This window comes from Theropithecus gelada, chromosome 11, assembly GCF_003255815.1.
Source record: "Theropithecus gelada isolate Dixy chromosome 11, Tgel_1.0, whole genome shotgun sequence".
Lineage (NCBI taxonomy): Eukaryota > Metazoa > Chordata > Mammalia > Primates > Cercopithecidae > Theropithecus > Theropithecus gelada.
The window spans coordinates 84195270-84220115 of NC_037679.1; the positions used below are offsets into that span (position 1 = coordinate 84195270).

General features: G+C 53.4%; 1 protein-coding gene across 1 annotated transcript in view; it reads right to left on the minus strand.

Annotated features, from left to right (window-relative positions):
- DHX37 (DEAH-box helicase 37) overlaps positions 1–24622 on the minus strand; it is a 44529-nt gene extending 19907 nt beyond the window's left edge. The window contains exons 1-12 of the mRNA XM_025403577.1: positions 24418–24622; positions 19424–19593; positions 15454–15566; positions 13291–13630; positions 11035–11183; positions 9342–9434; positions 5980–6076; positions 4817–4930; positions 2412–2513; positions 2087–2201; positions 686–781; positions 370–455 (exon numbers count right to left, since the gene is read on the minus strand). Coding sequence (XP_025259362.1) covers positions 370–455; positions 686–781; positions 2087–2201; positions 2412–2513; positions 4817–4930; positions 5980–6076; positions 9342–9434; positions 11035–11183; positions 13291–13630; positions 15454–15566; positions 19424–19593; positions 24418–24523 — 1581 coding nt within the window. The 5' untranslated portion in view covers positions 24524–24622. The remainder of the gene's footprint in view (positions 1–369; positions 456–685; positions 782–2086; positions 2202–2411; positions 2514–4816; positions 4931–5979; positions 6077–9341; positions 9435–11034; positions 11184–13290; positions 13631–15453; positions 15567–19423; positions 19594–24417) is intronic.
- Positions 24623–24846: the final 224 nt, after the last annotated feature.

Sequence of the window (24846 nt, forward strand, 5' to 3'; positions counted from 1 at the left end):
GCCATCACGGCTCACTGCAGCCTTGACCTCCTGGGCTCAGATAGTTCTCCCACCTCAGCCTCTGAGCAGCTGGGCCCACAGGCATGTGCCACCACACTGGATTAATTTTAAAAATTTTTTGTAGAGACAGGGTCTCACCATGTTGCCCAGGCTGGTCTCAAACTCTAGGCCTTAAAACGATCCTCCCACCTTGGCCTCCCAAAGTGCTGGAATTACAGGCATGAGCCACTGCGCCCGACCAGGAACTGGATTTTTAATTTCATTTTATTCCAATTACACTTAAACCTAAGCAGCCACATGGGGCTGGCGGCTGCTATCCTGGACAACGCAGCCTTACTCTCCAGGAGTCCCTGCCAGCCCCCCACGTACCTCGGTCCGCGCCTTCTTGGCCCTGGCCCTCGACTTCTTAAACTTCCGCATTTCCTGCGCTGAGTCTTTCTGATCATCATCCTTTTCTGGAAAAGGGGCAGGTTGGAGAGAAAGGCGTGTGTGGCCTGCATGGTCACTAGCACACTGCTCTTTGTTGTTCAAGGCACGGCCATTTATTCGGGGGTGAGGTGGGGGACGGCAAAGGTGCTGACGCTCCCAGAGGGAAGCTCAGAGGCGGGAGCTGCACCCCAGCCAGGGAGCGTGAGGCCAAGCCCAGCTGCTCAGGGCAGAGCGCGGGTCGGGGAGTCCTCTTTACCTTGTGGCCGGGCTCTGGAGGGTGGGAAAGCCTTCCTGAGCCTGCGGCACAGCGCGTGCACCTCAGCCTGCCCCGTCAGGAACACCAGGATGCCGCCTGCAGAAAGAACGGGCCCCTCTGTTATCCATCAGTCACTCACAAACATTTGCTTAGCAATGGGCACCTGCCAGGCCCTGCTCTGAGAGGCGGGGCTCCAGGGATAATGCGGGAGGACAGGGGTACACAGACATAGACGAGCAGGAGGCAGCACCCCCAGACTGAAGGAGCTGTTGCCAGGGAGTTCAACAAACACAGCGACCACACAGCCCAGCAACGCCACTCCCAGGCACAGACCCTAAAGCCCTGAGAAATGTGCTCAAGTGAAAACCTGCACACCACACTTGTGACAGCGCCGTGGCTGCCCTGAGACCCGAGGCTGCAGGAAGGCTCACTGCCCAAGCTTCCGCCTCGCCTCCCGCCAGCCCCAGTCTCCCAGAGAATGGATGGGAGCCCCGAGAGGCTGTAAGCAGAGCAAGGACAGAGCATCATGCAGCAGCGACCTCAGCTTCCTTGAAGGAGGAGTTCAAGCTTGGTGGGAAGCACCCCCACGGCTCCCTGCCTCCCTAACATGAAGAAAGTCAGCCTTGGGCCCGAATTCGGCACACAAGAGTCTCTGATTAGGCTGGGCGCGGTGGCTCACACCTGTAATTCCAGCACTTTGGGAGGCTGAGGCAGGCAGATCACCTGAGGTCAGGAGTTCGAGACCAGCCTGGCCAACATGAAGAAACCCCATCTCTACCAAAATACAAAAAATTAGCTGGGCGTGGCAGTGTGCACCTGTAATCTCAACTCCTTGGGAGGCTGAGACAGGAGAATTGCTTGAACCCAGGAGGCGGAGGTTGCAGTGTGCCGAGATCCGCCACTGCACTCCAGCCTGGGCAACAAAAGTAAAACTCTGTCTCAAAAAAAAGTAGAAGTGATCACTGGCTAGAAGTGATCACAATCTATTCACACAGAAAGGTCACGTCCATTTCCGTAACATGAGGTGAGTAAAGGATCGGGTGTGATGGGGACAAGGCAGAACTGTGAAGGGTATCCGTGATTCTCGAGGGGATGTGCCTGTTCCCCTGCAGTGTCTATGGTCACCTGCCAGCACCGGCCTGTGCTCTGTGGGTTTTTCTGCTTATCAGATGGGGACAGATGGCAAACTCTACCATCTGGTGGCTGCTGAAGCCTCACAGTATTTTGAGTGGAATAAGGCAGGACAGGTGGTGTGAACACTCTGGAGTAAGTGAGGGAGTGAGGCCTGGCAGGGACAAGGGACTTTTCTGAGCCACTCGGAGATGGGCCCTCCCACACTTGTGCCTTCAGCGAGGGTTTAGGAAGGGAGGCTCCTTTCCCCTGACCTGGCCAGGGCCTCACCTGCGGGCAGCATCCGGTGGATCTTGCAAATCTTCCGGAAGCACTCACCGCTGTAGTCTTCCAGTGGTGTCCGCTTGTTGAAATGCACAGTTACTGGGAACTGCCTGGATTCCACCTGTGGGATGCCCAGAAAGGCGCGGTGGGGGGCGAGCTTCGGCCCAGGGCTGCCTTCCCTTTCCCCATCATTCTGAATCAAGGTTTCCAACACCCTCTCCAAGCTGCTGTCAATCCCCCATGGGACCAAGTGAGGTCTCTCAGGAGGCTCCCGACACCAGGGCGTCCTTGTGCCGTCCAAGCTCACGGAGAACCTGGGACCCTGTGTTACCTTGATGACCGGGGGCGGCTTGGCGAAGAGCCGCGGGTTCTGGGTGAAGTCCTCCACCCGCAGCGTGGCCGACATGATGAGCAGCTTGAGTGGCAGGTTCCTCTGTGGGAGGACAGGCTTGGTGACCGCGGCCCCAGTACTACAGGTGGGTCCGAAGCCTGGGAAATCAGCATGAGGGTGCCCTGCTGCCCACCCCGTTTCCAGCCCCCACCCTCTGCCCCTTTCTGGATGCCAAAGGCTCCTTGGAGAAAGTGAGTCAATAGCGGGACCTGCTGCTCCCAGGGAGGTGGCTTGTTCCAGGGTATCTTTCGGAGTCAGGCTTTGATGGTGGAATATGAGGCAGGTGGGCTGAGACTGGGGCCCACCCAACCTAGCTCCCACCTGACACCAAGATTCACCGGGTGTCTGTTCTGGGGGCTCAGGGAGGAGCTGCCTGATTCTCGGAGGTCTTTGGGGGTGGGAGGGAGCTCTCTGGTCCCCAGGCCGCTCAGCAATGCCTGATGGCCTCATGATGAGCTCTGCTTCAAGCCCTTGCTGCCTTTGCTGCTAGGAAACCCCAAACCCAGAAGCTAAGGAGTGGCCAGAGCACCTCTGTGGGAGGCATGGCACCCAGCACAGGCCCCTCTCTTGCTCCACAGTGACCGTCCCTCTCTGCCCTACCCCCGTGCCTTCCTGACTCCACCTCACGCTCGCTGCTTGGCCACTCTAGACTCCCTAAAGACACAAACCAAGACCACAGTGAGATATCACTTTCCACCCACAGGGATGTCTAGAATAATAAAAATGGAAAATGACAAGTGTTAGCAGGATGTGGAGAAGCTGGAAGCTCTGCCACTGCTGGTGGGGAAGTACCATGGAACTCTGCAGCCACTGTCGGAAATCATTTGCAAATGGTTACAGAGTGACCATGGTCCAGCTTCTTGGGAGGCTGAGGCAAAAGGATTCCTTAAGCCCAGAAGGTCAGGGTTGCAGTGAGCTGCAATTGCACCACTGCGCTCCAGCCTTGGTGACAATGAGACTCTGCCTCAAAAAAACAAAACAAAACAAAAATCACCACCACAAAAAACCATAAAAGGCACAGGGTTTCTTTTTGTTTTTGTTTTTCAGATGAAGTCTCGCTCTCTCACCCAGGCTGGAGTGCAGTGGCGCGATCTCGGCTCACCGCAAGCTCTACCCGCTGGGATTAAGTGATTCTCCGGCCTCAGCCTCCCGAGTAGCTGGGATTACAGGCGCCCGCCACCAGGCCTAATTTTTGTGTTTTTAGTAGAGACAGGGTTTCACCATGTTCACCAGGCTGATCTCGAACGCCTGACCTCAAGTGATCCACCCACCTCAGCCTCCCAAAGTGCTGGGATTACAGGCGTGAGCCACCGTGCCCGGCCTAGGGTTTCTTTTGGGATTGATGAGTGATGAAACGTAAAACTGTGGTGATGGCTGCACACTCTGTGAATGGACTAAAAACCATTGAATTGTACATTTGAATGGATGAATGATATGAAATGTGAATCACAGCCCAATAAAGCTTGTTACCAAAAGAAAAAAGGCACCAGGCAGATGCCCACCTCCGGACCTCTACACTGCGCTCCTCCAGTCAGACTTCTCCCTGCTCTGCGACGCACGCTGCTCGCTCCCTTCCTCACTCAGCCCTCCACTCGAGCTCAGAGATCACCTTTCGGGTGAAACTCTCACTAGCCCCGCATCCTCCCTCCACTGCCCCCGGTTTTGTCCGTCACTGGCTCACACACTCTGAGTCTGCGTCCTGCCTGCCACCCTTGCTGAAGTGGAAGCCCCAGGGGGGCAGGAACTGTTAGAACAAGATGGTGTCTTGTTCACTGTCGATTATCAGGGCCTTGAACATGGCCAGGCTCGTGGCACATGTGGAGCACAGGCCCCTCTCCCCGCCGGGAGGGTAGGACAGGCCTCCTGCACAGAGCCCAGCCCCCGGGTGGCACCCTCCACTCAGCAGGCCTGTGTCAGGTTGGGGCAGGGAGATGGAGAAAGAGGCCCTGGGGAGCCCCTCTCAGAGTTCTGGGAGTCTGACCCTTGGCCAGGCAGGCCCACCCGCTCTGCTGATCCCAGAGGCCCAGAGGCCTCATCAACTGGCCCATTGCGCCTGGCCAGGCATCAGCACTTCGCCTGAGCCTCTTGCTTTGGGTGCGGAGAAGGACACCAGTTTATGAGGCTGGTGCCGGAGCGGTGGGGAAGGGATCATACAGGGGCTGTTCCAAGATTCACAGCCCTGGCACAGGGCCTAGACCTAGGCCCAAGGGGACCTTGTCCTTCAGGCACCTGCTCATGGCAGCAGCCCAGGGTGCAACGGGGAACAAGTGAAGGGAGCCCAAGCCTCCGACAGAGCTGGGGGGGCCCAGGGCTCGGGGCTCCCCAGCACCCGCCTCCTGCTCTACCTTGGCCCGGAGAGTCACAATGCGGGACAGGAGGCCGATGAGGATGTCCGTGTACACGCTCCTCTCGTGGGCCTCGTCGATGATCACCACCTTGTACCGCAGCAGCAGGAAGTCCTGGGGGGAGGTCCAGGGGTGAGGCCCGCCCTCCCGGCCTGAGCCCCAAGGGCCGCTTCACGTCTCAGAACCCCCACTTGAGGAGACAGTGTGAGAGGAAGGGCAGCTGCTCTTCTTCAGAGGTGAGCTGCTCAACTCGATGCCCGCAGGGCAGGAGGGCAGGTGGGAAATGGACATGAGATGGGGGGTAGGGCCGTGGGCAGTCGGACAGCAGATGCCACACAGACAGGGGCCACCCGGACCCAAACTGCATCCACCGACACCCCCAGGAGTCCCAGTGGCCTCCAAGCCAGGAGGGCTGGAATCACCTTTGCCATCCCCCTGGGAGACTGGCCCTGCCCAAGGGGATGTCACAGCCAGCACGGAGCACAGCTGCTTCACCAGACAGCAGTCCCCCACCCGGGCCCTGCAGGCTCTCCAGACACGCGTGCCATCCGCTTGATCAAATGGCCAGCTCCCTAGGAAGCGTGGGGCGCTTCTCCAAGGCCCAAGTGCGCTGATGGGAGGCAGCAGCTCGGGTTCCGATTTACAAACGGAAAGACCTTGGGACGCAGCTTCTGTGGCCAGGGACCGTGAAGACGTACCCCTTCTCAAGGGCAAGGCCCAACGGCTCCCCTGTCCCCCAGCCTGAGGCTGGCACCCCACTCCGAGTCTGGTGCTGCCCCTCACCAAACGCAACGGGACTCGAAGCTCCCAAGAGGTGTCTGTGTCTGGGCCCACCGCAGGGCAGAGCCTGCACACCACAGGCTTTCAGTACACCCTGGGCAAGGCGTGAACTCTGTGAGACAGTTATAATAAAAATATAAGTTCACATTTCACGAGCACCTTCTAGGTACGGGCCACTGTGCTAAGCTGTTGGCATGCACTCTACAACTTCCACTTCAAAATGATTCTCGGAGGAATGCACTAACATACTCATCAAGAAACTGAGCTTGGAGAGGTTCAGTAACTCACCCAAAGTCACACAGCAGCACCATGGGAGTGCTACGCCTAGCACCCCACCCCCACGCCCACTAGCCTTGCTCCGTGAGCCAGGATCCACAACCAACCTTCTGGATTTCTTTGAGCAGCACACCATCCGTCATGAACTTGATTCTGGTCTCCTCTGTCACGTTTCCTTCATACCGGATCTGGTAGGAGACGACCCTGTGTGGGCAGAGTTCAGTTTAGGGCAGAGCCACGCCTGGCTGGGGCTGTCCCCATGGGGCCACTACAAGGCAGGTCATGGAGCAGGCAGGCGGCTTGAGGGCAGGGCCTACCAGCAACCCGAAACGAGGCCCAGACATCTCCCCAGTCCACTCTCCCCCTCCAAAATCCTGGTTTCTGAAGGGAAGGGAAGGAGCTGTTGAGGGCAACTGAGGAGCCAGGCTCCAAACACCTTGGCCAGAGCCCTCCTCGGATGGCGACCACGCCAGGAGACGCCGGGGAGACCTGCACGTGGGCTAGAGTGTGTTCTGGAGACTACACAGACTTGGCAGCTATCATAGGGGTACTATAGCTGTGTGTGTTTCACAAAAAGTCCTTGTCTTAACTCAAAAATTAGCCTGGTGTGGTGGTGCGCACCTGTAGTCCCAGCTACTCAGGAGGCTGAGGTGGGAGAATTACTTGTGCCCAAGAGGTTGAGGCTGCAGTGAGCCAAGATGGCACCACTGCACTGCAGCCTGGGCAACAGAACCATCTCAAAAAAACAAAAAATGGCTCACGCCTGTAATCCCAGCACTTTGGGAGGCCGAGATGGGTGGATGAACTGAGGTCAGGAGTTCAAGACCAGCCTGGCCAACATGGTGAAACCCCATCTCTACTAATCACAGAAATTAGCCGGGCACCTGCAATTCCAGCTCTTCGCGAGGCTGAGGCAGGAGAATCGTTTGAACCCTGGAGGCAAAGGTTGCAGTGAGCCAAGATCACGCCACTGAACTCTAGCCTAGGTGACAAAGTGAGACTCCATCTCAAAAAAAAAAAAAAAATTAGTCCTTTTCTCTCAGATCTGTACAGCAAAATATCGAGGATAAAGTATCTATGATTTGCTTCTTTTTTTTTTTAATTTTTTAATTTTTTGAGATGGAGTCTCGCTCTGTCGCCCAGGCTGGAGTACAGTGGTCGGATCTCAGCTCACTGCAAGCTCCGCCTCCCGGGTTTACGCCATTCTCCTGCCTCAGCCTCCCGAGTAGCTGGGACTACAGGCGCCCGCCACCTCGCCCGGCTAGTTTTTTTTTTGTAGTTTTTAGTAGAGATGGGGTTTCACCGGGTTAGCCAGGATGGTCTCGATCTCCTGACCTCGTGATCTGCCCGTCTCGGCCTCCCAAAGTGCTGGGATTACAGGCTTGAGCCACCGCGCCCGGCCTATGATTTGCTTCTAAACAGTGGTGGGGAGTGGGGCCAGGAGGAGAGTACAGACCCAACAGGGTAGGGCAGGAGTTGACAATTATTATAACTAGGTCTTGGGTACCTGGGGGCTTATTATACTATCTTTTCTACTTATGCATATGCCCCCAATTTTTTTTTTTGAGATGGAGTCTCACTCTTGTTGCCCAGGCTAGAGTGCAATGGGGTGATCTCAGCTCACGGCAACCTCCGCCTCCCAGGTTCAAGTGATTCTTCTGCCTCAGCCTCCCGAATAGCTGGGATTACTGGTGTGTGCCACCACATCCAGCTAATTTTTTTTTGTATTTTTAGTAGAGACAGGTTTTCTTCATGTTTGTCAGGCTAGCCACGAACTCCCAACCTCTGGTGATCTGCCTGCCAAAGCCTCCCAAAGTCATGGGATTACAGGCATGAGCCACCATGCCCAGTCCTCACATTTTTATAATATTTAACAAGTTAAAAAGAGGATGAGGCAGTTTTTTCTAGACGCACGCTGACTATGCACAGAATTGTCCAGGAGGGGCCGGGCGCGGTGGCTCACGCCTGTAATCCCAGCACTTTGGGAGGCCGAGGCGGGCGGATCACAAGGTCAGGAGATCGAGACCACGGTGAAACCCCATCTCTACTAAAAATACAAAAAATTAGCTGGGCGCGGTGGCGGGCGCCTGTAGTCCCAGCTACTTAGGAGGCTGAGGCAGGAGAATGGCATGAACCTGGGAGGCGGAGCTTGCAGTGAGCCGAGATCGCGCCACTGCACTCCAGCCTGGGCGACAGAGCGAGACTCCGTCTCAAAAAAAAAAAAAAAAAAAAAAAGAATTGTCCAGGAGGATGTGCAGGAGATGGGCAGTGGTGGCTGCTCCTGGGGAGGAGGCAGGGCACTGGGTGAGAAGGGGCCCCCAGTACTCCGTCCCTGCCTTAGTGTCCTCCCAGCCTAACCGACAAAGACAACAAGTCCCCCGACTGGCATGCTGACCTGGGGGCCGGTGGCTCTGTCCGGCCCACCCCCGACCGGCAGGCTGACCTGGGGGCTGTGGCTCTGTCCAGCCCACCCCCGACTGGCATGCTGACCTGGGGGCCGGTGGCTCTGTCCGGCCCACCCCCGACAGGCGTGCTGACCTGGGGGCTGTGGCTCTGTCCGGCCCACCACCACATCCTGAGAGCCCAGGATGGGCCTGGCACACTAGATGCTGCCTAGTAACATCTGATGAGTAGGCGGATGAGGCAGGCTCTCACTCTGTGCTCTTTTGTGCCTTCTGGATTTTAGACCACGTTGGACATGTTAGACACAGGCATCTGCATTATAAACACGTGCTCCCAGCCATTGCAAAGCAAGTGCTATATCTGCCTGTTCAAGGTTGCTTTCCAAAGAAAGTCCTGCAGACTTACTGCCGGATTTTTTTTTCTTTTCTTTTTGAGACAGAGTTTCACTCTTTTCGCCCATGCTGGCGTGCAATGATGCAATCTTGGCTGACGGCAACCTCTGCCTCCCAGGTTCAAGTGATTCTCCTGCCTCAACCTCCCGAGTAGCTGGGATTACGGGCATGTGCCACCACACCTGGCTCATTTTGTATTTTTAGTAGAGACAGGGCTTCTCCATGTTGGTCAGGCTGGTCTCAAACTCCCGACCTCAGGTGATCTGCCCGCCTCAGCCTCCCAAAGTGCTGGGATTACAGGCGTGAGTCACCACACCCAGCCAAGATTTTGTACTTTACAACCTTGACTTTTACATTAACCCGGCAATGCTAGGTACTAGCCCCGTGACTGCCTGCATCTGGCCCCCTGCTCTGTTCTCGAGCCCCTGGATGGGCCACTCTGTCCCCTCCACATACTGTGCAGGATGTAAGCCGAGGGCCTGCTTGAAGGCTGCCTGCTTGGGCAGGTCCTGGAAAGCTGTCTCCCACCATGATTCCCAGTGCTACACGCAGAGGTGACACTCCACCCAGCACCCTCAGCACAGACGCCGCTCAACTCCTCCTGGGCTTCCCAGGAGGTCTGGGCAAGGCCACAGGACCACCCCATAGTTCCCCCCAGGAAGTAGAGCCCTCACCGCTGGGACAGATTCATCTCCTTGGCCACTCGCTGGGACATGGCCACGGCGGCCACTCGGCGGGGCTCTGTGACACCGATGATGCTGCCTTCACTGGGGGAGGAAGAACATGGCCATCAACAGTGCGTGGCCCCACCTGCTCATCCCAAAGCCTCATGCAGTTCCACAGCAAGATTCACCATACTGACCTGGCGCTCGCCCAGGGGCCATGGGAAACAAGGCCAGGCTGCACTACTTTTAACAGCAAAGGGAACAGCCCAAATGCCAACAACACACAGAAAACAGTTCAACATTCACGGTGCAGTGGACACCAGGCAGCCGCTAGAAGGAACGGGGCCTGGGGGAACCAGGCTGGGAGCTCTGTTTGCCCCAGTCAAGCACAAGCTCCTCCAGACGAACCCGCCAAGCCGACGGGTGGCTGGTCCCAGCTCTGTGGGAATGTTAATGCCACAGGCCTGGGGCTGCTCTCCCTCGAAAGGCTGCTGACAGGGCTGGTCCTCGCTGGGTGCCTGAACCTGGACAACAGGAGAGCTCCTTCCATTCCCTGTAAGTGCGGGCCCATTGTGCCCAGGCTGTTTGTGCAAACAGGGTGGTTTATGCCGGACACCTGCTTTCCTTCTAGGCATCTAGGATTTCGTTCCTGCCAGGCAGGGCGGGCTTAGGCTACCCCAATAATAGCCGTGAACCTTGAATCTCTAACAAGCTTCCCTGGTGCAGAGTAGTTCCTGTGTGGCCACAGGTGGCCACTGGAGAATCCAGTGTGTCCTGCGTGAGTCCACCAGGAGGGGACTCTGGAAGCTGGAGCTGGGCTTCTCCTGTACAGGTGCCACTGCCCTCTGCCGATCGCGTCCTTTGCTGTAACATACTATAGCCATGCACGGGATAACAAGCTGAGTCCCGGAAGTCCCCAATTATGGAACCTGCACATGGTCTTGGGGACCCCAACAAACATGGGTCAAAAGTGCCCACAGGGGGCTACACAGTGAAAACAGTAAGCACAGGCCGGGCGCGGTGGCTCACGCCTGTAATCTCAGCACTTTCGGAGGCCAAAGTGGGTGGATCACCTGAGGTCAAGAGTTCGAGACCAGCCTGACCAACATGGTGAAACCCCGTCTCTTGATCGGGCACAGTGGTTCACGCCTGTAATGCCAGCACTTTGGGAGGCTGACGTGGGCGGATCACGAGGTCAGGAGATCGAGACCATCCTAGCTAACGTGGTGAAAACCTATATCTACTAAAAATACAAAAAAATTAGCCAGGCGTGGTGGCGGGCACCTGTAATCACAGCTACTTGGGAGGCTGAGGCAGGAGAATGGCGTGAACCTGGAAGGCGGACCTTGCAGTGAGCTGAGATCGCGCCACTGTACTCCAGCCTGGGCGACACAGTGAGACACTGTCTCAAAAAAAAAAAAGGAAAAAAGAAAATAGGAAGCACATAGCTCTATGTGCCAGGGATAAAGTATGCTACGCAAGTTCACTCACTTAATCCACATGACAACCTTGTGAAGTAGGTGCCATTATTCCCATCTCACAGCTGGGGCCCAGAGAGGTTAAGTAGCTTGTCTGAAGTCACACAGCATGCACAGGGCAGATCCAGGATCAGATCCCAGCGAGCCCCAGGCTCTTATCAACCTTTCGGGGCATCTCCAGTGTCACTGAGGGACCTAGAGAGAACACTGTGTCCAGCCCCTACCTGCTGTAGCCTGCTTCATAGAGAAACTGAGGCACCTGTGTGGTCTTCCCGCTGCCGGTCTCGCCACACACGATGACAATGGGGTGCTCAGCCACAGCCTCCATGATCACTTGTTCTTCAGAGAGAATTGGGAGCTTCAGCCGTTCTTCCTGGAAGGAGACGAAGTCAGCACTTGGGCAGCAGCAAGACGACAGACAGTGATGTGACCTCCAGGAAGGTGGCAGCTGACACGTGGGTGCTGAACAGATGTGCTTGCTGGGGAAGGAGGCCTTGACAGCTGGAGAGGGGACCAGGAGCCATGGTCCAGGTGAGACAGAGACAGGGACCGCATCCTTCGGGATACCAGGCCTGACCTCATCACATCCTTCGAGACCGGCCTGACCAACATGGTGAAACCCTGTCTCCTGGCTGGGCGCGGTGGCTCACACCTGTAATCCCAGCACTTTGGGAGGCCGAGGCGGGTGGATCACGAGGTCAGGAGATAGAAACCATCCTGGCTAACGTGGTGAAACCCCGTCTCTACTAAAAATACAAAAAAAATTTGCCGGGCATGGTGATGGGTGCCTGTAATCCCAGCTACTCGGGAGGCTGAGGCAGGAGAATGGTGTGAACCAGGCACAGCCTGGTTGGGGCAGAGCAGTCTCTCAGAGATATGGGAACCCTCAGCTGTCGCTGGCGGGAGTCTCAATTAATGGCATAGTCACTTTGACAAATAATCTGGTGCAAATTTTCTCAAAGTCAAGGGTGTGTGGCCCTGCAGTTCCTCTCCTAGGCACATATTCCAGAGCAGGTGCCTTCTACATTTTTTCCTATGACTCATGAAAAGAAACACATTTTATATCATGACTCAGTACACACACAGACACATATATGTATCATATATGAAAGGAACAGTTCTGTGAAACATGGCTCAGCCTAATGCGTATGCAGTGGCGCGATCTCAGCTCACCGCAACCTCCGCCTCCCGGGTTCAAGTGAGTCTCCTGCCTCAGCCTCCTGAGTAGTTGGGATTACAGGCACATGCCACCACGCCCAGCTAATTTTTGTAGTTTTAGTAGAGATGGGGTTTCACCATGTTGGCCAGGCTGGTCTTGAACTCCTGATCTCAGGTGATCTGCCCGCCTCCACCTTCCAAAGTGCTGGGATTACAGGCGTGAGCCACCATGCCTGGCCAACAAGCTCATATTCTTAATTTTGTTCTATTTCTATTCTATTCTATTCCACTTGTTGTATTTATTTACTTTTTGAGACGGAGTTTCACTCTTGTTGCCCAGGGTAGAGTGCAATATAGTGTGATCTTGGCTCACTGCAACCTCCATCTCCCAGGTTCAAGTGATTCTCCTGCCTCAGCCTCCCGAGTAGCTGGGATTACAGGCACCCACCACCATGCCGGGCTAATTTTTGTATTTTTAGTAGATGGGGTTTCACCACGTTGGCCAGGCTGGTGTCAAACTCCTGACCTTAGGTGATCCACCTGCCTCAGCCTCCCAAAGTGCTGGGATTACAGGTGTGGGCCACTGCGCCTGGCCTCCATTTTTTTTTTTTTTTTAAAATATGAGGCCAGGCATGATGGCTCACACCTGCAATCCCAGAGACTTGAGAGACCAAGGCAGAGGATTGCTTGAGGCCAGAAATTCAAGACCAGACTGGGCAACATAGCCAGATTCTGTCTCTACAAAAAAATAAAAATAAAAAAGTTAGCCAGGTATGATGGCACATATCTGTAGTGCTAGCTACTCAGGAGGCGGAGGTGGGAGGACTGCTTGAGCCCAGGAGGTAGAGGCTGCAGTGAACTATGATCACATCACTGCACTCCAGCCTGGCAGGCAAAACAAGACACTGTCTCAAAAAAAAAAAAAAAAGAAAGAAAAGATTAAAAGCTACTCAATTCATGACCCAAAGATGGCTATGACGTCATCTGCAAACAGTGCTCAAGAGAAACTTCTGCACATGCGCTCATAGGAGAGGGACAAGATCGTTTAAAACAGCGGTGAAGGTCGGGCATGGTGCTCATTCCTATAATCCCAGCACTTTAGGAGGACAAAGTGGGCAGATTGCCCGAGCATGGGAGTTCAAGACCAGCCTGTGCAACATGGCAAAACCCTGACTCTACAAAAAAATACAAAGTTAGCCAAGCATAGTAGCGCGTGCCCATAGTCCCAGGCTCCTTGGGAGGGTGAGGCAGGAGGATCACTTGAGCATCGGAGGCGGAGGTTGCAGTCAGCTGAGATCAAACCTCTGCACAGGGTAGCGAACCTGCATTTCCGGGGAGCGGTTCACAGGGATGAAGACAGCAGGCTTGGCCAGGGCCCTGGGCAGTGGGGGTGCTGCAGCTGGAGGAGGAGGAACAGGCATCCCAGCCGGCGCGGGCTGACAGCTGGGTGCTGGAGTTGGTGGCAGAGGTGCCACGGTGGTCCCCGCACCAGCCTCAGCCAGCTCAGCAGCCGGGTCCTCGTCCAGCTCTGACTCCCCCTCCAGCTCTGACTCCTCCTCCTCCTCCTCCTCCTCAGCTGAGGGCTGGCGGCGATGCTTCCGGTGGGCACCGCTGAGGCTGCTGATCTTCTCCTGGCCTGGGGCCACCACCTCATCAGGCTTCCTGTTGAGACAGCAGAGACTTCAGACCCAGAGGCCCCACCTCAGTCCCCAGAGGTCAGGACTCCAGGGTCACACACCTCTCTGCCTCAGGGCCTTTGCACCTGCTGTTCCACTCCCTGAAATGCCCTTCCTACAAATAGCTCCTCTCACTCCACTTAAGCCTCTGCTTACGTGCCAGCTGTCAGGGAGACTCCCTAACCACACACAGACCCTACACCTCTTCCTTCTCCCTTGCTCTTCCCTGCTTCATTTTCTGTTCAGTGCTTCCCAGCATGGGACACAGATGCACTCACCTGCTGACCTCCCACGATTACACCTTCCCCCATGACACTGGGAAGCTCCTTAAGAGAAAGGACTTTATTTCTGTGCACTGCTCTACCCTCAGGGCCTAGCAGAGAGCCTGGGACAGTCTGCACTTGATAAACAGTCACTAACTGAACAGTGCTCACAGGCACAGGCCAGGCCTCATGTAAACGAGCAGCACAGGCTGAGTGAGACCACAGAGCCTGGTGGGACTAGGTGGGAGGGGCACACGGGCCATTTAAGGGTCAGCAGCTTGGTGGGGACACTGCTGGTGTGGCCGGATTGTCCAAGTAGTCAAGACTAGGTGGGAACATGAATTCGCCTTGTCACCCAGGACGCAGTGCAGTGGTGCAATCACGGCTCGCTGTAGCTTCAACCTCCCAGGCTCAGGTGATCCTCCCACCTCAGCTGCCAGAGTAGCTGCCGTTTCGGCTTGGTTGTTCTAAGCCACCGTTGTTTGCAGTAATTTGTTATGGCAGCACCAGGAAGCTAACATATTGGCAAACAGCACTCATGCCTTAAAACACGACACAGGCCGGGCGCGGTGGCTCAAGCCTGTAATCCCAGCACTTTGGGAGGCCGAGATGGGCGGATCACGAGGTCAGGAGATCGAGACCATGCTGGCTAACACGGTGAAACCCCGTCTCTACTAAAAAATACAAAAAAAAATTAGCCGGGCGAGGTGGCGGGCGCCTGTGGTCCCAGCTACTCGGGAGGCTGAGGCGGGAGAATGGCGTGAACCCGGGAGGCGGAGCTTGCAGTGAGCTGAGATCCGGCCACTGCACTCCAGCCTGGGGGACAGAGCGAGACTCCGTCTCAAAAAAAAAAAAAAAAAAAAAAACACGACACACAAACCGGCCAGTATGGTGGCTCACGCCTGTAATCCCAGCACTTTGGGAGGCCAAGGTGGGCAAATCACCCGAAGTTGGAAGTTCGAGACCAGCCTGGCCAACATGGAGAAACCCCGTCTCTACTAAAAATACAAAATTAGCCGGGTGTGGTGGCACATGCCTGTAATCCCAGCTATTCGGGAGGCTGAGGCAGGAGAATCGCTTGAACCTGGGAGGTGGAGGTTGAGGTGAGCTGAGATCGTGCCATTGCTCTCCAGCCTGGACAACAAGAGCGAAACTCCGTCTCAAAAAAAAAAAAAAACCACACAACACAAACCGAACAAAAGCCACTGACGGGCCAAATCCAGCCCTTGACCACCTAATGGCAATTTCTGGCCTAATCAGCTGTACAAAAGCTGGAGGAGCTGTAACATGGGACCCTACATCGCAGGAAAACACCCACATCACTGGAGCAAGAAACTTTGCTGTCCTGTGTGTCGCAGAAGGTTCAGCAGCATCTATGGCCTTTACCCACTAGAGGCATTTAGGATGATAATCAATTATCAGCCACTCAGGCCACCACAAAGGTATTTTCTCAAATGCTCCACCCCCAGAGGACCCCATCACCTATGCACCCTCCCTAGGGGGCCCTGGAGGGAGGGCAGGGTTAGGAAAGGAATGGCCAACTCACTGTTTGGTGTGGTACATGCGGTCCCCAGTGCCCAGCTTGGAGGTGGTATAAAAGAGTCTCATCTCGGCTTCGGAAGCCTGGACTTCACTCAGCTTCTGTAGCATCTCTGCTCGCTGGGAAAGGAAGCGAGTGTGTTATGCATTTGCCATCATGACCCTCTCCTAAGAAGGGAAGTGAAACTCTAATAACGGCCGGGCGCGGTGGCTCACGCCTGTAATCCCAGCACTTTGGGAGGCCGAGGCGGGCGGATCACAAGGTCAGGAGATCGAGACCACGGTGAAACCCCGTCTCTACTAAAAATACAAAAAAATTAGCCGGGCGCGGTTGTGGGCGCCTGTAGTCCCAGCTACTCGGGAGGCTGAGGCAGGAGAATGGCGTGAACCCGGGAGGCGGAGCTTGCAGTGAGCCGAGATCGCGCCACTGCACTCCAGCCTGGGCGACAGAGCGAGACTCCGTCTCAAAAAAAAAAAAAAAAAAGAAACTCTAATAACATTTCAGCATCATTAACAACTGGAGTCTTCAAAATCAGAGGTCAAATTGTAGTTCTACCGCTGCACGGTGTTCTTCCATCAACAGACACAGCAAGCTTGGCAGGGCTTTTTTAACCCCTTTTACAGAATCTGGGGTTGTATAAATGAGGTTCTTTGCAGCAGGGTATCACAGTAGATTATGGCCCCCCAGATGTCCATCAACAGGAGACGAATAAAGCACAGCTCAGTCATGTACAGCAGTGCTCCCTAGCCGCTCTGAGGAAGGAGACGGCTTTGTGTGTCTGATGTGAACTGGTCCCTGAGCTACCCTGAGCAATGCTGTGTGCAGGGGATGCACCCAGTTGGCTTCTTTCAGTTGGGTGAGGGTTTCATGAGTTTTTCCTTTATTGTTCTTGTAATTGTACATATAGGTTTTATACACGCTTCTATGTGTGTATTACACACACACACCACACACACACACACAGAGCAAGGTATAGCACAGTGGGAAAGCATTCTAAATAGGATTTAAAAAGGACATGCCGACCAGGCGCAGTGGCTCATGCCTGCCATCTCAGCACTTTCGGAGGCCGAGGCAGGCAGATCACCTGAGGTCAGGTGTTCAAGACCAACCTGACCAACATGGTGAAACCATGTCTCTACTAAAAATACAAAAATTAGCCGGGCGTGATGGCACATGATTGTGGTACCAGGTACCCGGGAGGCTGAGGCAGGACAATCGCTTGAACCTGGGAGGCAGAGGTTGCAGTGAGCTAAGATCATACCACTGCACTCCAGCCTGGGTGACAGAGCAAGACCTTGTCTCCAAAAAAAATAAAGAACACGCTCACAGGTGAGTGAGTCTTCCCCCTACTAAGGCTCCGGGGACTGCCCATCCACGGCTGCCGGAGAGAGACCCTCAAGCCTCCTGATACAAAGACACAGCTCCTGCGTGCAGTGGCCTCACCAAAAGTCAAACTTGATTCTCATGAAGCCTCCAGGTCAGGGTTCCTCAATCTCAGCACTATTGACAGTTAGGCCAAATAAGTTTTTGTTTTTCTGCGCATTGTAGGCTGTTAACAGCATCCCATGGTTCCACCCACCAGATGCCAGCAGCACTCCCAAGTTGTCACATCCCAAAATGTCTCAAGACAATGCCAAATGTCCCCAGGGCTAGTGGGGGGCGCTAAACTGTCCCAGATGAGAGTCACTGCTACAGATCCAAATACTAATGTACAAAAAACTCAGACGGCAGAGGAGCATGTTTAAAATAAAATTTTAAGGCTGGGTGCAGTGGCTCACGCCTATAATTCCAGCACTCTGGGAGGCTGAGGCAGGTGGATCACTTGAGGTTGGGAGTTCAAGACCAGCCTGACCAACATGGAGAAACCCTGTCTCTACTAAAAGTACAAAATTAGCCGGGTATGGTGGCGCATGTCTGTAATCTCAGCTACTCGGGAGGCTGAGGCAGGAGAATCGCTTGAACCCGGGAGGCGGAGGTCGCGGTGAGCCGAGATCGCGCCATCGCACTCCAGGCTGAGCAACAAGAGTGAAACTCCATCTCAAAAAATAATAATAAAATAAAATAAAATGTTTAAAATCCAGAAGGTAGGAAATTCCGTAAGACAAACAACAAATAAACTGCAATGGGAAAAAAAAAACAAGAGATGGGTGAGGAGTATCCATGAAACAACAGGAAATTTAACCATTTGCTAGATGCTTGATATTAAAATAAAAGATTAGGTTGGCTGGGCACGGTGGCTCACGCCTGCAATTCTAGCACTTTGGGAGGCCAAGGAGGGTGTATCACAAGGTCAGGAGATCAAGACCATCCTGGCTAACACGGTGAAACCACGTCTCTACTAAAAATACAAAAAATTAGCTGGGCGTGGTGACGGGCACCTGTAGTCCCAGCTACTCGGGAGGCTGAGGCAGGAAAATGGCATGAACCTGGGAGGCAGAGCTGGCAGTGAGCCAAGATTGTGCCGCTATACTCCAGCCTGGATGACAGAGAGCGAGACTCTGTCTCAAAAAAAAAAAAAAAGATTAGAAGTGCTAATGGTATTCTGGTCATTTTTAAAAGTCTCTACTTATAGAGATACAAATTGAAATATTTATGGATAAAATGCTATGTATAGTGGGTTAAATGGCAGCCTCCCTCAAAGATGTGTTTGTATCCTGGAACTTGCGAACATGATCCTATTTGGAAAAAAGGTTTTGTAGATGTAATTACGTAACTACGTGAAGGATCTCAAGACAAGATGATCCTGAGTATGTGAGTGCGACCTAAATCCAATGAGAAGCACCCTTCGACGAGACACACGGAGGAAAGGCTGAGGGAAGACGGAGGCAGAGACTGGAGTGACGCAGCCACAAGCCAAGGGAATGCCTGGAGCTACCAGGAGCGGGAAGAGGCCAGGAATGACCCTCCCCTGAGCCCAGTGAGGAGCACAGCCCTGCCGATGCCTTAATCTCGGACTTCTGGCTTCCTGAGCTGGGAAGGAACAAATTTATACTGTCCTAAGCCCCTCAGTTTGTGGTCATTTGTATGACATCCCCAGGAAACTAGCACAGATTCATTGTACGTGGGATTTGCTTCAAAATGACCCAGGGGTGGGAAAGTGACCAGCAGTGGAGATAATCCAAGATTGACCAGGGGCTGATCAATGTTGGAGCTGACGATGGGCACATGGGAGTTCATCATACTGTTCTCTGTACTCTTGCATATGTTTGAATTTCCCATGACAAACTTTTTTCCTCTATGAAAAATTTAAGGTTGGCCGGGAGCGGTGTCTCACGCCTGTAATCCCAACACTTCGGGAGGCCAAGGCGGCAGATCACGAGGTCAGAAGATCAAGACCATCCTGGCTAACACGCTGAAACCACATCTCTACTAAAAATACAAAAAAAAAAAAAAAAAAGCCTGACGTGGTGGCATGCACCTGTAATCCCAGCTACACAGGAGGCTGAGACAGGAGAATCGCTTGAACCCAGGAGGCGGAGCTTGCAGTGAGCCAAGATCGCACCACTGAACTCCAGCCTGGGCAACAGACCAAGACTCCATCTCAAAATAAAATAAAATAAAATAAAATAAAATAAAATAAAAATTTAAGGTTTGGTAGAGCCAGAAAAGGTGTGAGGGGTGGTGGAACAAAACAAAAAAGGAAAAAAAAAATTAAATGTAAATTTTGAAAAAAAGAAGAAAAAACAATTAAGGAAAAAAGTTGGACATTCTCCAGAATAGTTCAGTTCAGTTCCTCTGCCATAGTAGCTGCATTTCAAGTGCTCAACAGCAACATGTGGTTAGTGGCTACTGCACTGGACCATGCACTGGAATTTTCCTCATTCCAGAAAGTTCTATCAGTTGCGCCACAGACACCCCCTCAGGAGGAGAGAGACCCCCCCATCTCTCTCTAGTCACCCCCTTAGGAGGAGAGAGACCCCCCCATCTCTCTCTATTCTGGATAGCCACGTGCAGACCCTGTCCGAGTGGGGCGTACCTGGCTCTTTTTCTCCTTCTGTTCTAAGATTTTCTGCAGCACTTTCCTTTCCTTCTTGGTCAGAGGCTTCTTCTCCTTCTTCGACAGCGGAGGGGCTTTGGTCTTCTTTTTCTTCTTCCCCGGTAGAACGAGCGCGTTGCTCGCATCAACTCCCTTCAAAGTGTCCTTGTCTGAAAGAGCGCAGACAATTATTAAGGCCCCATTCTCCTTGAGGTGGCTCTGGTCCTGCCTCCCATAGTCCCCCTGACCCACATGGGGGCCTCCAGAGCCTGGACACAGGAACAGGGGAGTCTGTGAGGTCAAATCTTTTTGTTTGTTTGTTTGAGATGGAGTCTCGCTCTGTCGCCCCGGCTGGAGTGCAGTGGCGCGATCTGGGCTCGCTGCAAGCTCCGCCTCCCGGCTTCACGCCATTCTCCTGCCTCAGCTTCCCGAGTAGCTGGGGCTACAGGCGCCCGCCACCTCGCCCAGCTAGTTTTTTGTATTCTTTTTAGTAGAGACGGGGTTTCATTGTGTTAGCCAGGATGGTCTCGATCTCCTGACCTCGTGATCCACCCGTCTCGGCCTCCCAAAGTGCTGGGATTACAGGCTTGAGCCACCGCGCCCGGCCCAAATCTATTTTCATAACAATACTATGATGTTCTCAAGGCCAGGCGCAGGGGCTCATGCCTGTAATCCCAGCACTTCAGGAGGCTGAGGCAGGTGGCTCACTTGAGGTCATGAGTTCCAGACCAGTGTGGCCTACATGGCGAAACCCTGTCTCTACTAAAAATATAAAATTAGCCAGGTGTGGTGGTGGGCACCTGTAATCCCAGCTATTTGGGAGGCTGAGGCAGGAGAATCTCTTGAATCTGGGAGGTGGAGGTTGCAGTGAGCCGAGATCACACCACTGCACTCCAGCCTGGGCGACAGAGCAAGACTCTGTCTCAAAAAAAAAAAAAAAAAAAACCCCTCCCCGCCCCCTAAAAAAGAAAAATAATACTATGATGTTATCTTTTTGTTTTTTTGAGAAAGAGTCTCGCTTTGCGCCCCAGACTAGAGTGCAGTGGTGCAATCTCGGCTCACTGCAACCTCTGCCTCCCAGGTTCCAGCAATTCTCTTGCCTCAGCCTCCCGAGCAGGTGAGATTACAGGCATGTACCACCATGCTCAGCTAATTTTTGTATTTTTAGTAGAGACTGGGTTCTACCATCTTAGCCAGGTGGTCTCGAACTCCTGACCTCAAGTGATCCACCCACCTCAGCCTCCCAAAGTGCTGGGATTATAGTCGTGAGCCACCATGCCCAGCCTGATACTCTCTTAAGAGTGTACAGTAGGGCCGGGCACGGTGGCACACGCCTGCAATCCCAATACTTTGGGAAGTGAGGCCAGGAGTTGGGGACCAGCCTGGCCAACATGGCAAAACCCCGTCTGTACAAAAAATACAAAAACGAGCCAGATGTGATGGCATGCACCTATAATCCCACCTACACGGGAGGCTGAGGCACGGGAACTGCTTGAACTCGGGAGGCAGAGGTTGCAGTGAGCAGAGATCACGCCACTGTACTCCAGCCTGGGCGACAGAACAAGGCTCTATTTCAAAAAAAAAAAAAAGAGTGTATAGTGGACTAGGCTAAGTTTCCATCTTATCTATTTCTATAATAGTTTGAATGTATACAATCTAGACAAATTTAGAAAAATTCAGTTATCATATCACTCTTCAACTCCACCAACTGCAGAATCTTAGGTAGGACAAACCTTAGCAAATACCTGTGTCTGCCTGACGTCTGATGCTGGGGTTTGCTGTCTGGTGTTCCTGTGTGGGGAGGATCTGATTCTTTTCTTTTTTTTTTTTTTTCTGAGACGGAGTCTCGCTTTGTCACCCAGGCTGGAGTACAGTGGCACGATCTCGGCTCACTGCAAGCTCCGCCTCCCGGGTTCACGCCATTCTCCTGCCTCAGCCTCTGAGTAGCTGGGACCACAGGCGTGCACCACCACGCCTGGCTAATTTTTTGTATTTTTAGTAGAGATGGGGCTTCACCGTGTTAGCCAGGATGGTCTCGATCTCCTGACCTCGTGATCCGCCTGTCTCGGCCTCCCAAAGTGCTGGGATTACAGGCGTGAGGCACCGCGCCCGGCCGAGGATCTGATTCTTTGATTAACTGTTTGGTTTCTACGTCTTTATGTTACAAAGAGGACAGGTTTTGTGACCCTAATTAAGTACAGCGGGCTGGGTGCGGTGGCTCATGCCTGTAATCCCAGCACTTTGAGAGGCCGAGGCAGGCGGATCACCTGAAGTCAAGAGATTGCGCCACTGCACTCTAGCCTGGGGACAGAGCGAGACTCCATCTCAAATAAATAAATAAATAAATAAATAAAAGAAGGCAATCTGAGTCATGTTCTTATGAGATTCCTCTAGGCCCTGAGAAAGGCAGGAATACATGGAAATGTCCTGTTCTGATGTGAGAAACAACTTTCCCCAAATCTCTGGGTCTGAGAGACCTCAGCCCCTCTGCTCAGATGGTCCAGTTCCAAGTGTCAGTCCAGTGTCTACAGCTGTCTTTGAGGTGCCATCCTGAATTGTCACTGCCATCATAACAGTTGTCCCCTGTCCTGGGACACACCCCGCCTCTGTAACCTTTCTTTACGTTTCAAAGCATTCTCGTTTCGGTCACCAACATATTTTCCCAAATTACCACCTCCAAAACTCTGATAGGAGGTAGGACAGCTACCACAGGTTAAATATCCCTTTCCAGAAATGCTAGGGACCAGATGTGTCTTAGATTTAGGAATATCTGTATTCTATTTACTGGTTGAGCATCCCTAATCTAAAAAATTTGAAATCTGGAAGCTCCAATGAGCATTTCCTTTAAGTGTCATGTTGACACTCAAAAACTTTAGAACTCTGGAGTATTTTGGATTAAGGATGCTCAACGTGTACTACTGGTCCCATTCTGCAGACGTGAAAACGAAGGCACAGAGATGTCAGGGGATCTGCCTCAACTCCCAGCCTGTCTGTGGAACTTCTGTTTTTTTTGAGATGGAGTCTTACTCTCTCACCCAGGCTGGAGTACAGTGGCGCAATCTTGGTTCACTGTGACCTCTGTCTCCGGGTTCAAGCCATTCTCCTGCCTCAGCCTCCCGAGTAGCTAGGACCACGGGTGCCCACCAACATGCCTGGCTAGTTTTTGTATTTTAGTAGAGACGGGATTTCACCATGTCGGCCAGGTTGGTCTCGACCTCCTGACCTCAAGTGATCTGCCTGCCTTGGCCTCTCAACATGCTGGGATTATAGGTGTAGCCACCATGCCCGGCCTATCCGTGCAACTTCCAAGGACTGAACTCAGACTATCAGATTCCCACTCTGACATTCTTCCCTATGCCCTCACTGCCTTCCAGGTCCAACAAATGTGTGGAAGAGAATGCTGATTAGTGGTGGAAGGAAGCAGACTCCTCCAGCACCCCTGGTGACCCTTCCTTCTGTTCCTAGAATCTTTCTTAATGGCCAAGTCAGCCTGGCCCTTGGGGTCTTAACACAAGTGGCTGGATGAGTTCAATTTTGGAACATGTTTAGTTTCAGGGGCCTACAGGACATCCTTGAACCCACACAATTGCTTCACCACAAGCCTCCTCCAAGAGCACCCCTACTGAGGTGCTAAATGCCCTTCCGGTGTTAAATCCAGTGGTTCTTCGGTCCTTCCCTGATTCCGAAGCAGCACCTGACCCACAGGGAGAGTCCTCCTCCCTGGTCCTAGGGCAATCACACTGTCGCAGCTCATCACACACCTTCCGGGCCACTCCATCTCCCTTGCAGGCTCCTTATTTCCCTCTCCTCCAGGGCTGGACTCATACCCTCAGTCTTCTGACTAAATAAATACCTATATACATGTCTGATTCCAAAATGGATACCTCCACCTGGACTTGGATCTCTTGAGTATCTGAGTCAACAGCTGCCCGCCTACTCTCCCTGCCTGGGTATCTAACAGGCTCCAAACTACCCATAGCCAAAGCTGAGCTCTTGGTCCTCCCCACGAGCTACCCACTCAACCGCTGGGAGTCATTCTTTGTCACCGCCATTGTTTTTGTCCACAAGCCCTGTCAGCCAGCAGATACTGCCAGCCTTCAAAACACATCTTGAATCCACCCATTTCTCACCTTCCTACTGCTGCCCCCTGGTCCAAGCATCACCTCCACCTCCTCCCCATCCTGGTTCTACCTTTCACCTCTACTGTTTTTTCTCAACACAGCAGCCAAAGTGATACTGTTAAAACATAAGCCCTCATCTGTCCTCCTCTGCCCTCATGGCTGCCCTTTCCCATAGAGAAAAAGCCCCAGTCCTCGCCAAGACCCCAGTCCAGGCCTGACCTGCCCTGGCCCCCTGTTTTTTCTCTCATCTCCAGGCAGTCACCCAGGCCTCCTTCAGATCTTGACTCTAACAGAGTGATGTCTTCTCCAGCAACTCTATGGGATGCTGCAACCTACCCAATGACCTCTTCTGTTTTATCGGCTCACGGTATCCACAGAATTTTCTATATGTTTATTCTTTGCCTGTCTCCTCCTATACAGCAGGTAACTCAGGGATTTTCTAAAAATCTACCTTTCTGCTATGTCTCGGTGCCGAGAATAGTGCCTGGCATGTAATAAGGGCTACTACTAAAAAGGGGTCTGAGAGAAATGTCAGCCAGCCAGGAGCTGAGCAGACAAGTCTGGGCTGAAAATACACATTTGGGGGTTGCTGAAGATTATAAAGAGATTATAATCGAAGTCATGGGAAGCGAAGGAACTACTCTTATTTTTTTTGCCAAATTCTCCATGTTACTATTTGAGGGCGAGAGAAACCACGGGTATTCCCCACACACTGTTAAAACTAGGCTGTCACTAAGCCCCTCTCCTTTGGATCATCTGGAATGGGGGGACCCATCCCACCCCCCTGGGATCCTCACCCCAGAGCCCTGAAGGCAGGGCACAGGCCGCCCTGGGAAATTCCCGAAATCCAGCCCCCGTCCGGGGTTGTCTTACCCTCTAGTTCCAGCTGCACGGGGGGCGGCTCGGGGGAGCCCTTCGAGGGGCCGGGACCCGCCTGCTGGCGCCCCTTGATGTTGTACCGCCGGCGCAGCTTCCCCATGGCGACTAGGCCCGGGTGAGCACTACAGCGGGTCGGACCACCAAAGCAACCCGAAACTCAGCCCACGTGGGTTCCCGGACCACCAACTCCGGCCGTGAGACTTCCGGGTTACGTTATCGCGAGAGCTGTAACTGACTTGGCCGATGAGGGGCGGGGTTGGAAGAGAAAACATGCAAGAGGAGAGGCGGAGCCGGGTCGGGAAGGGGGCGGGGCTATTTAGAGGAGGCGGGGCCTGAGGTCCCCGCCCAGGCCGAAGTTTAAGTCCAGGGCTGTTCTCGCTTGCGGTAGTCTGGGTTTAAATATGAATTACATCTACTGATACT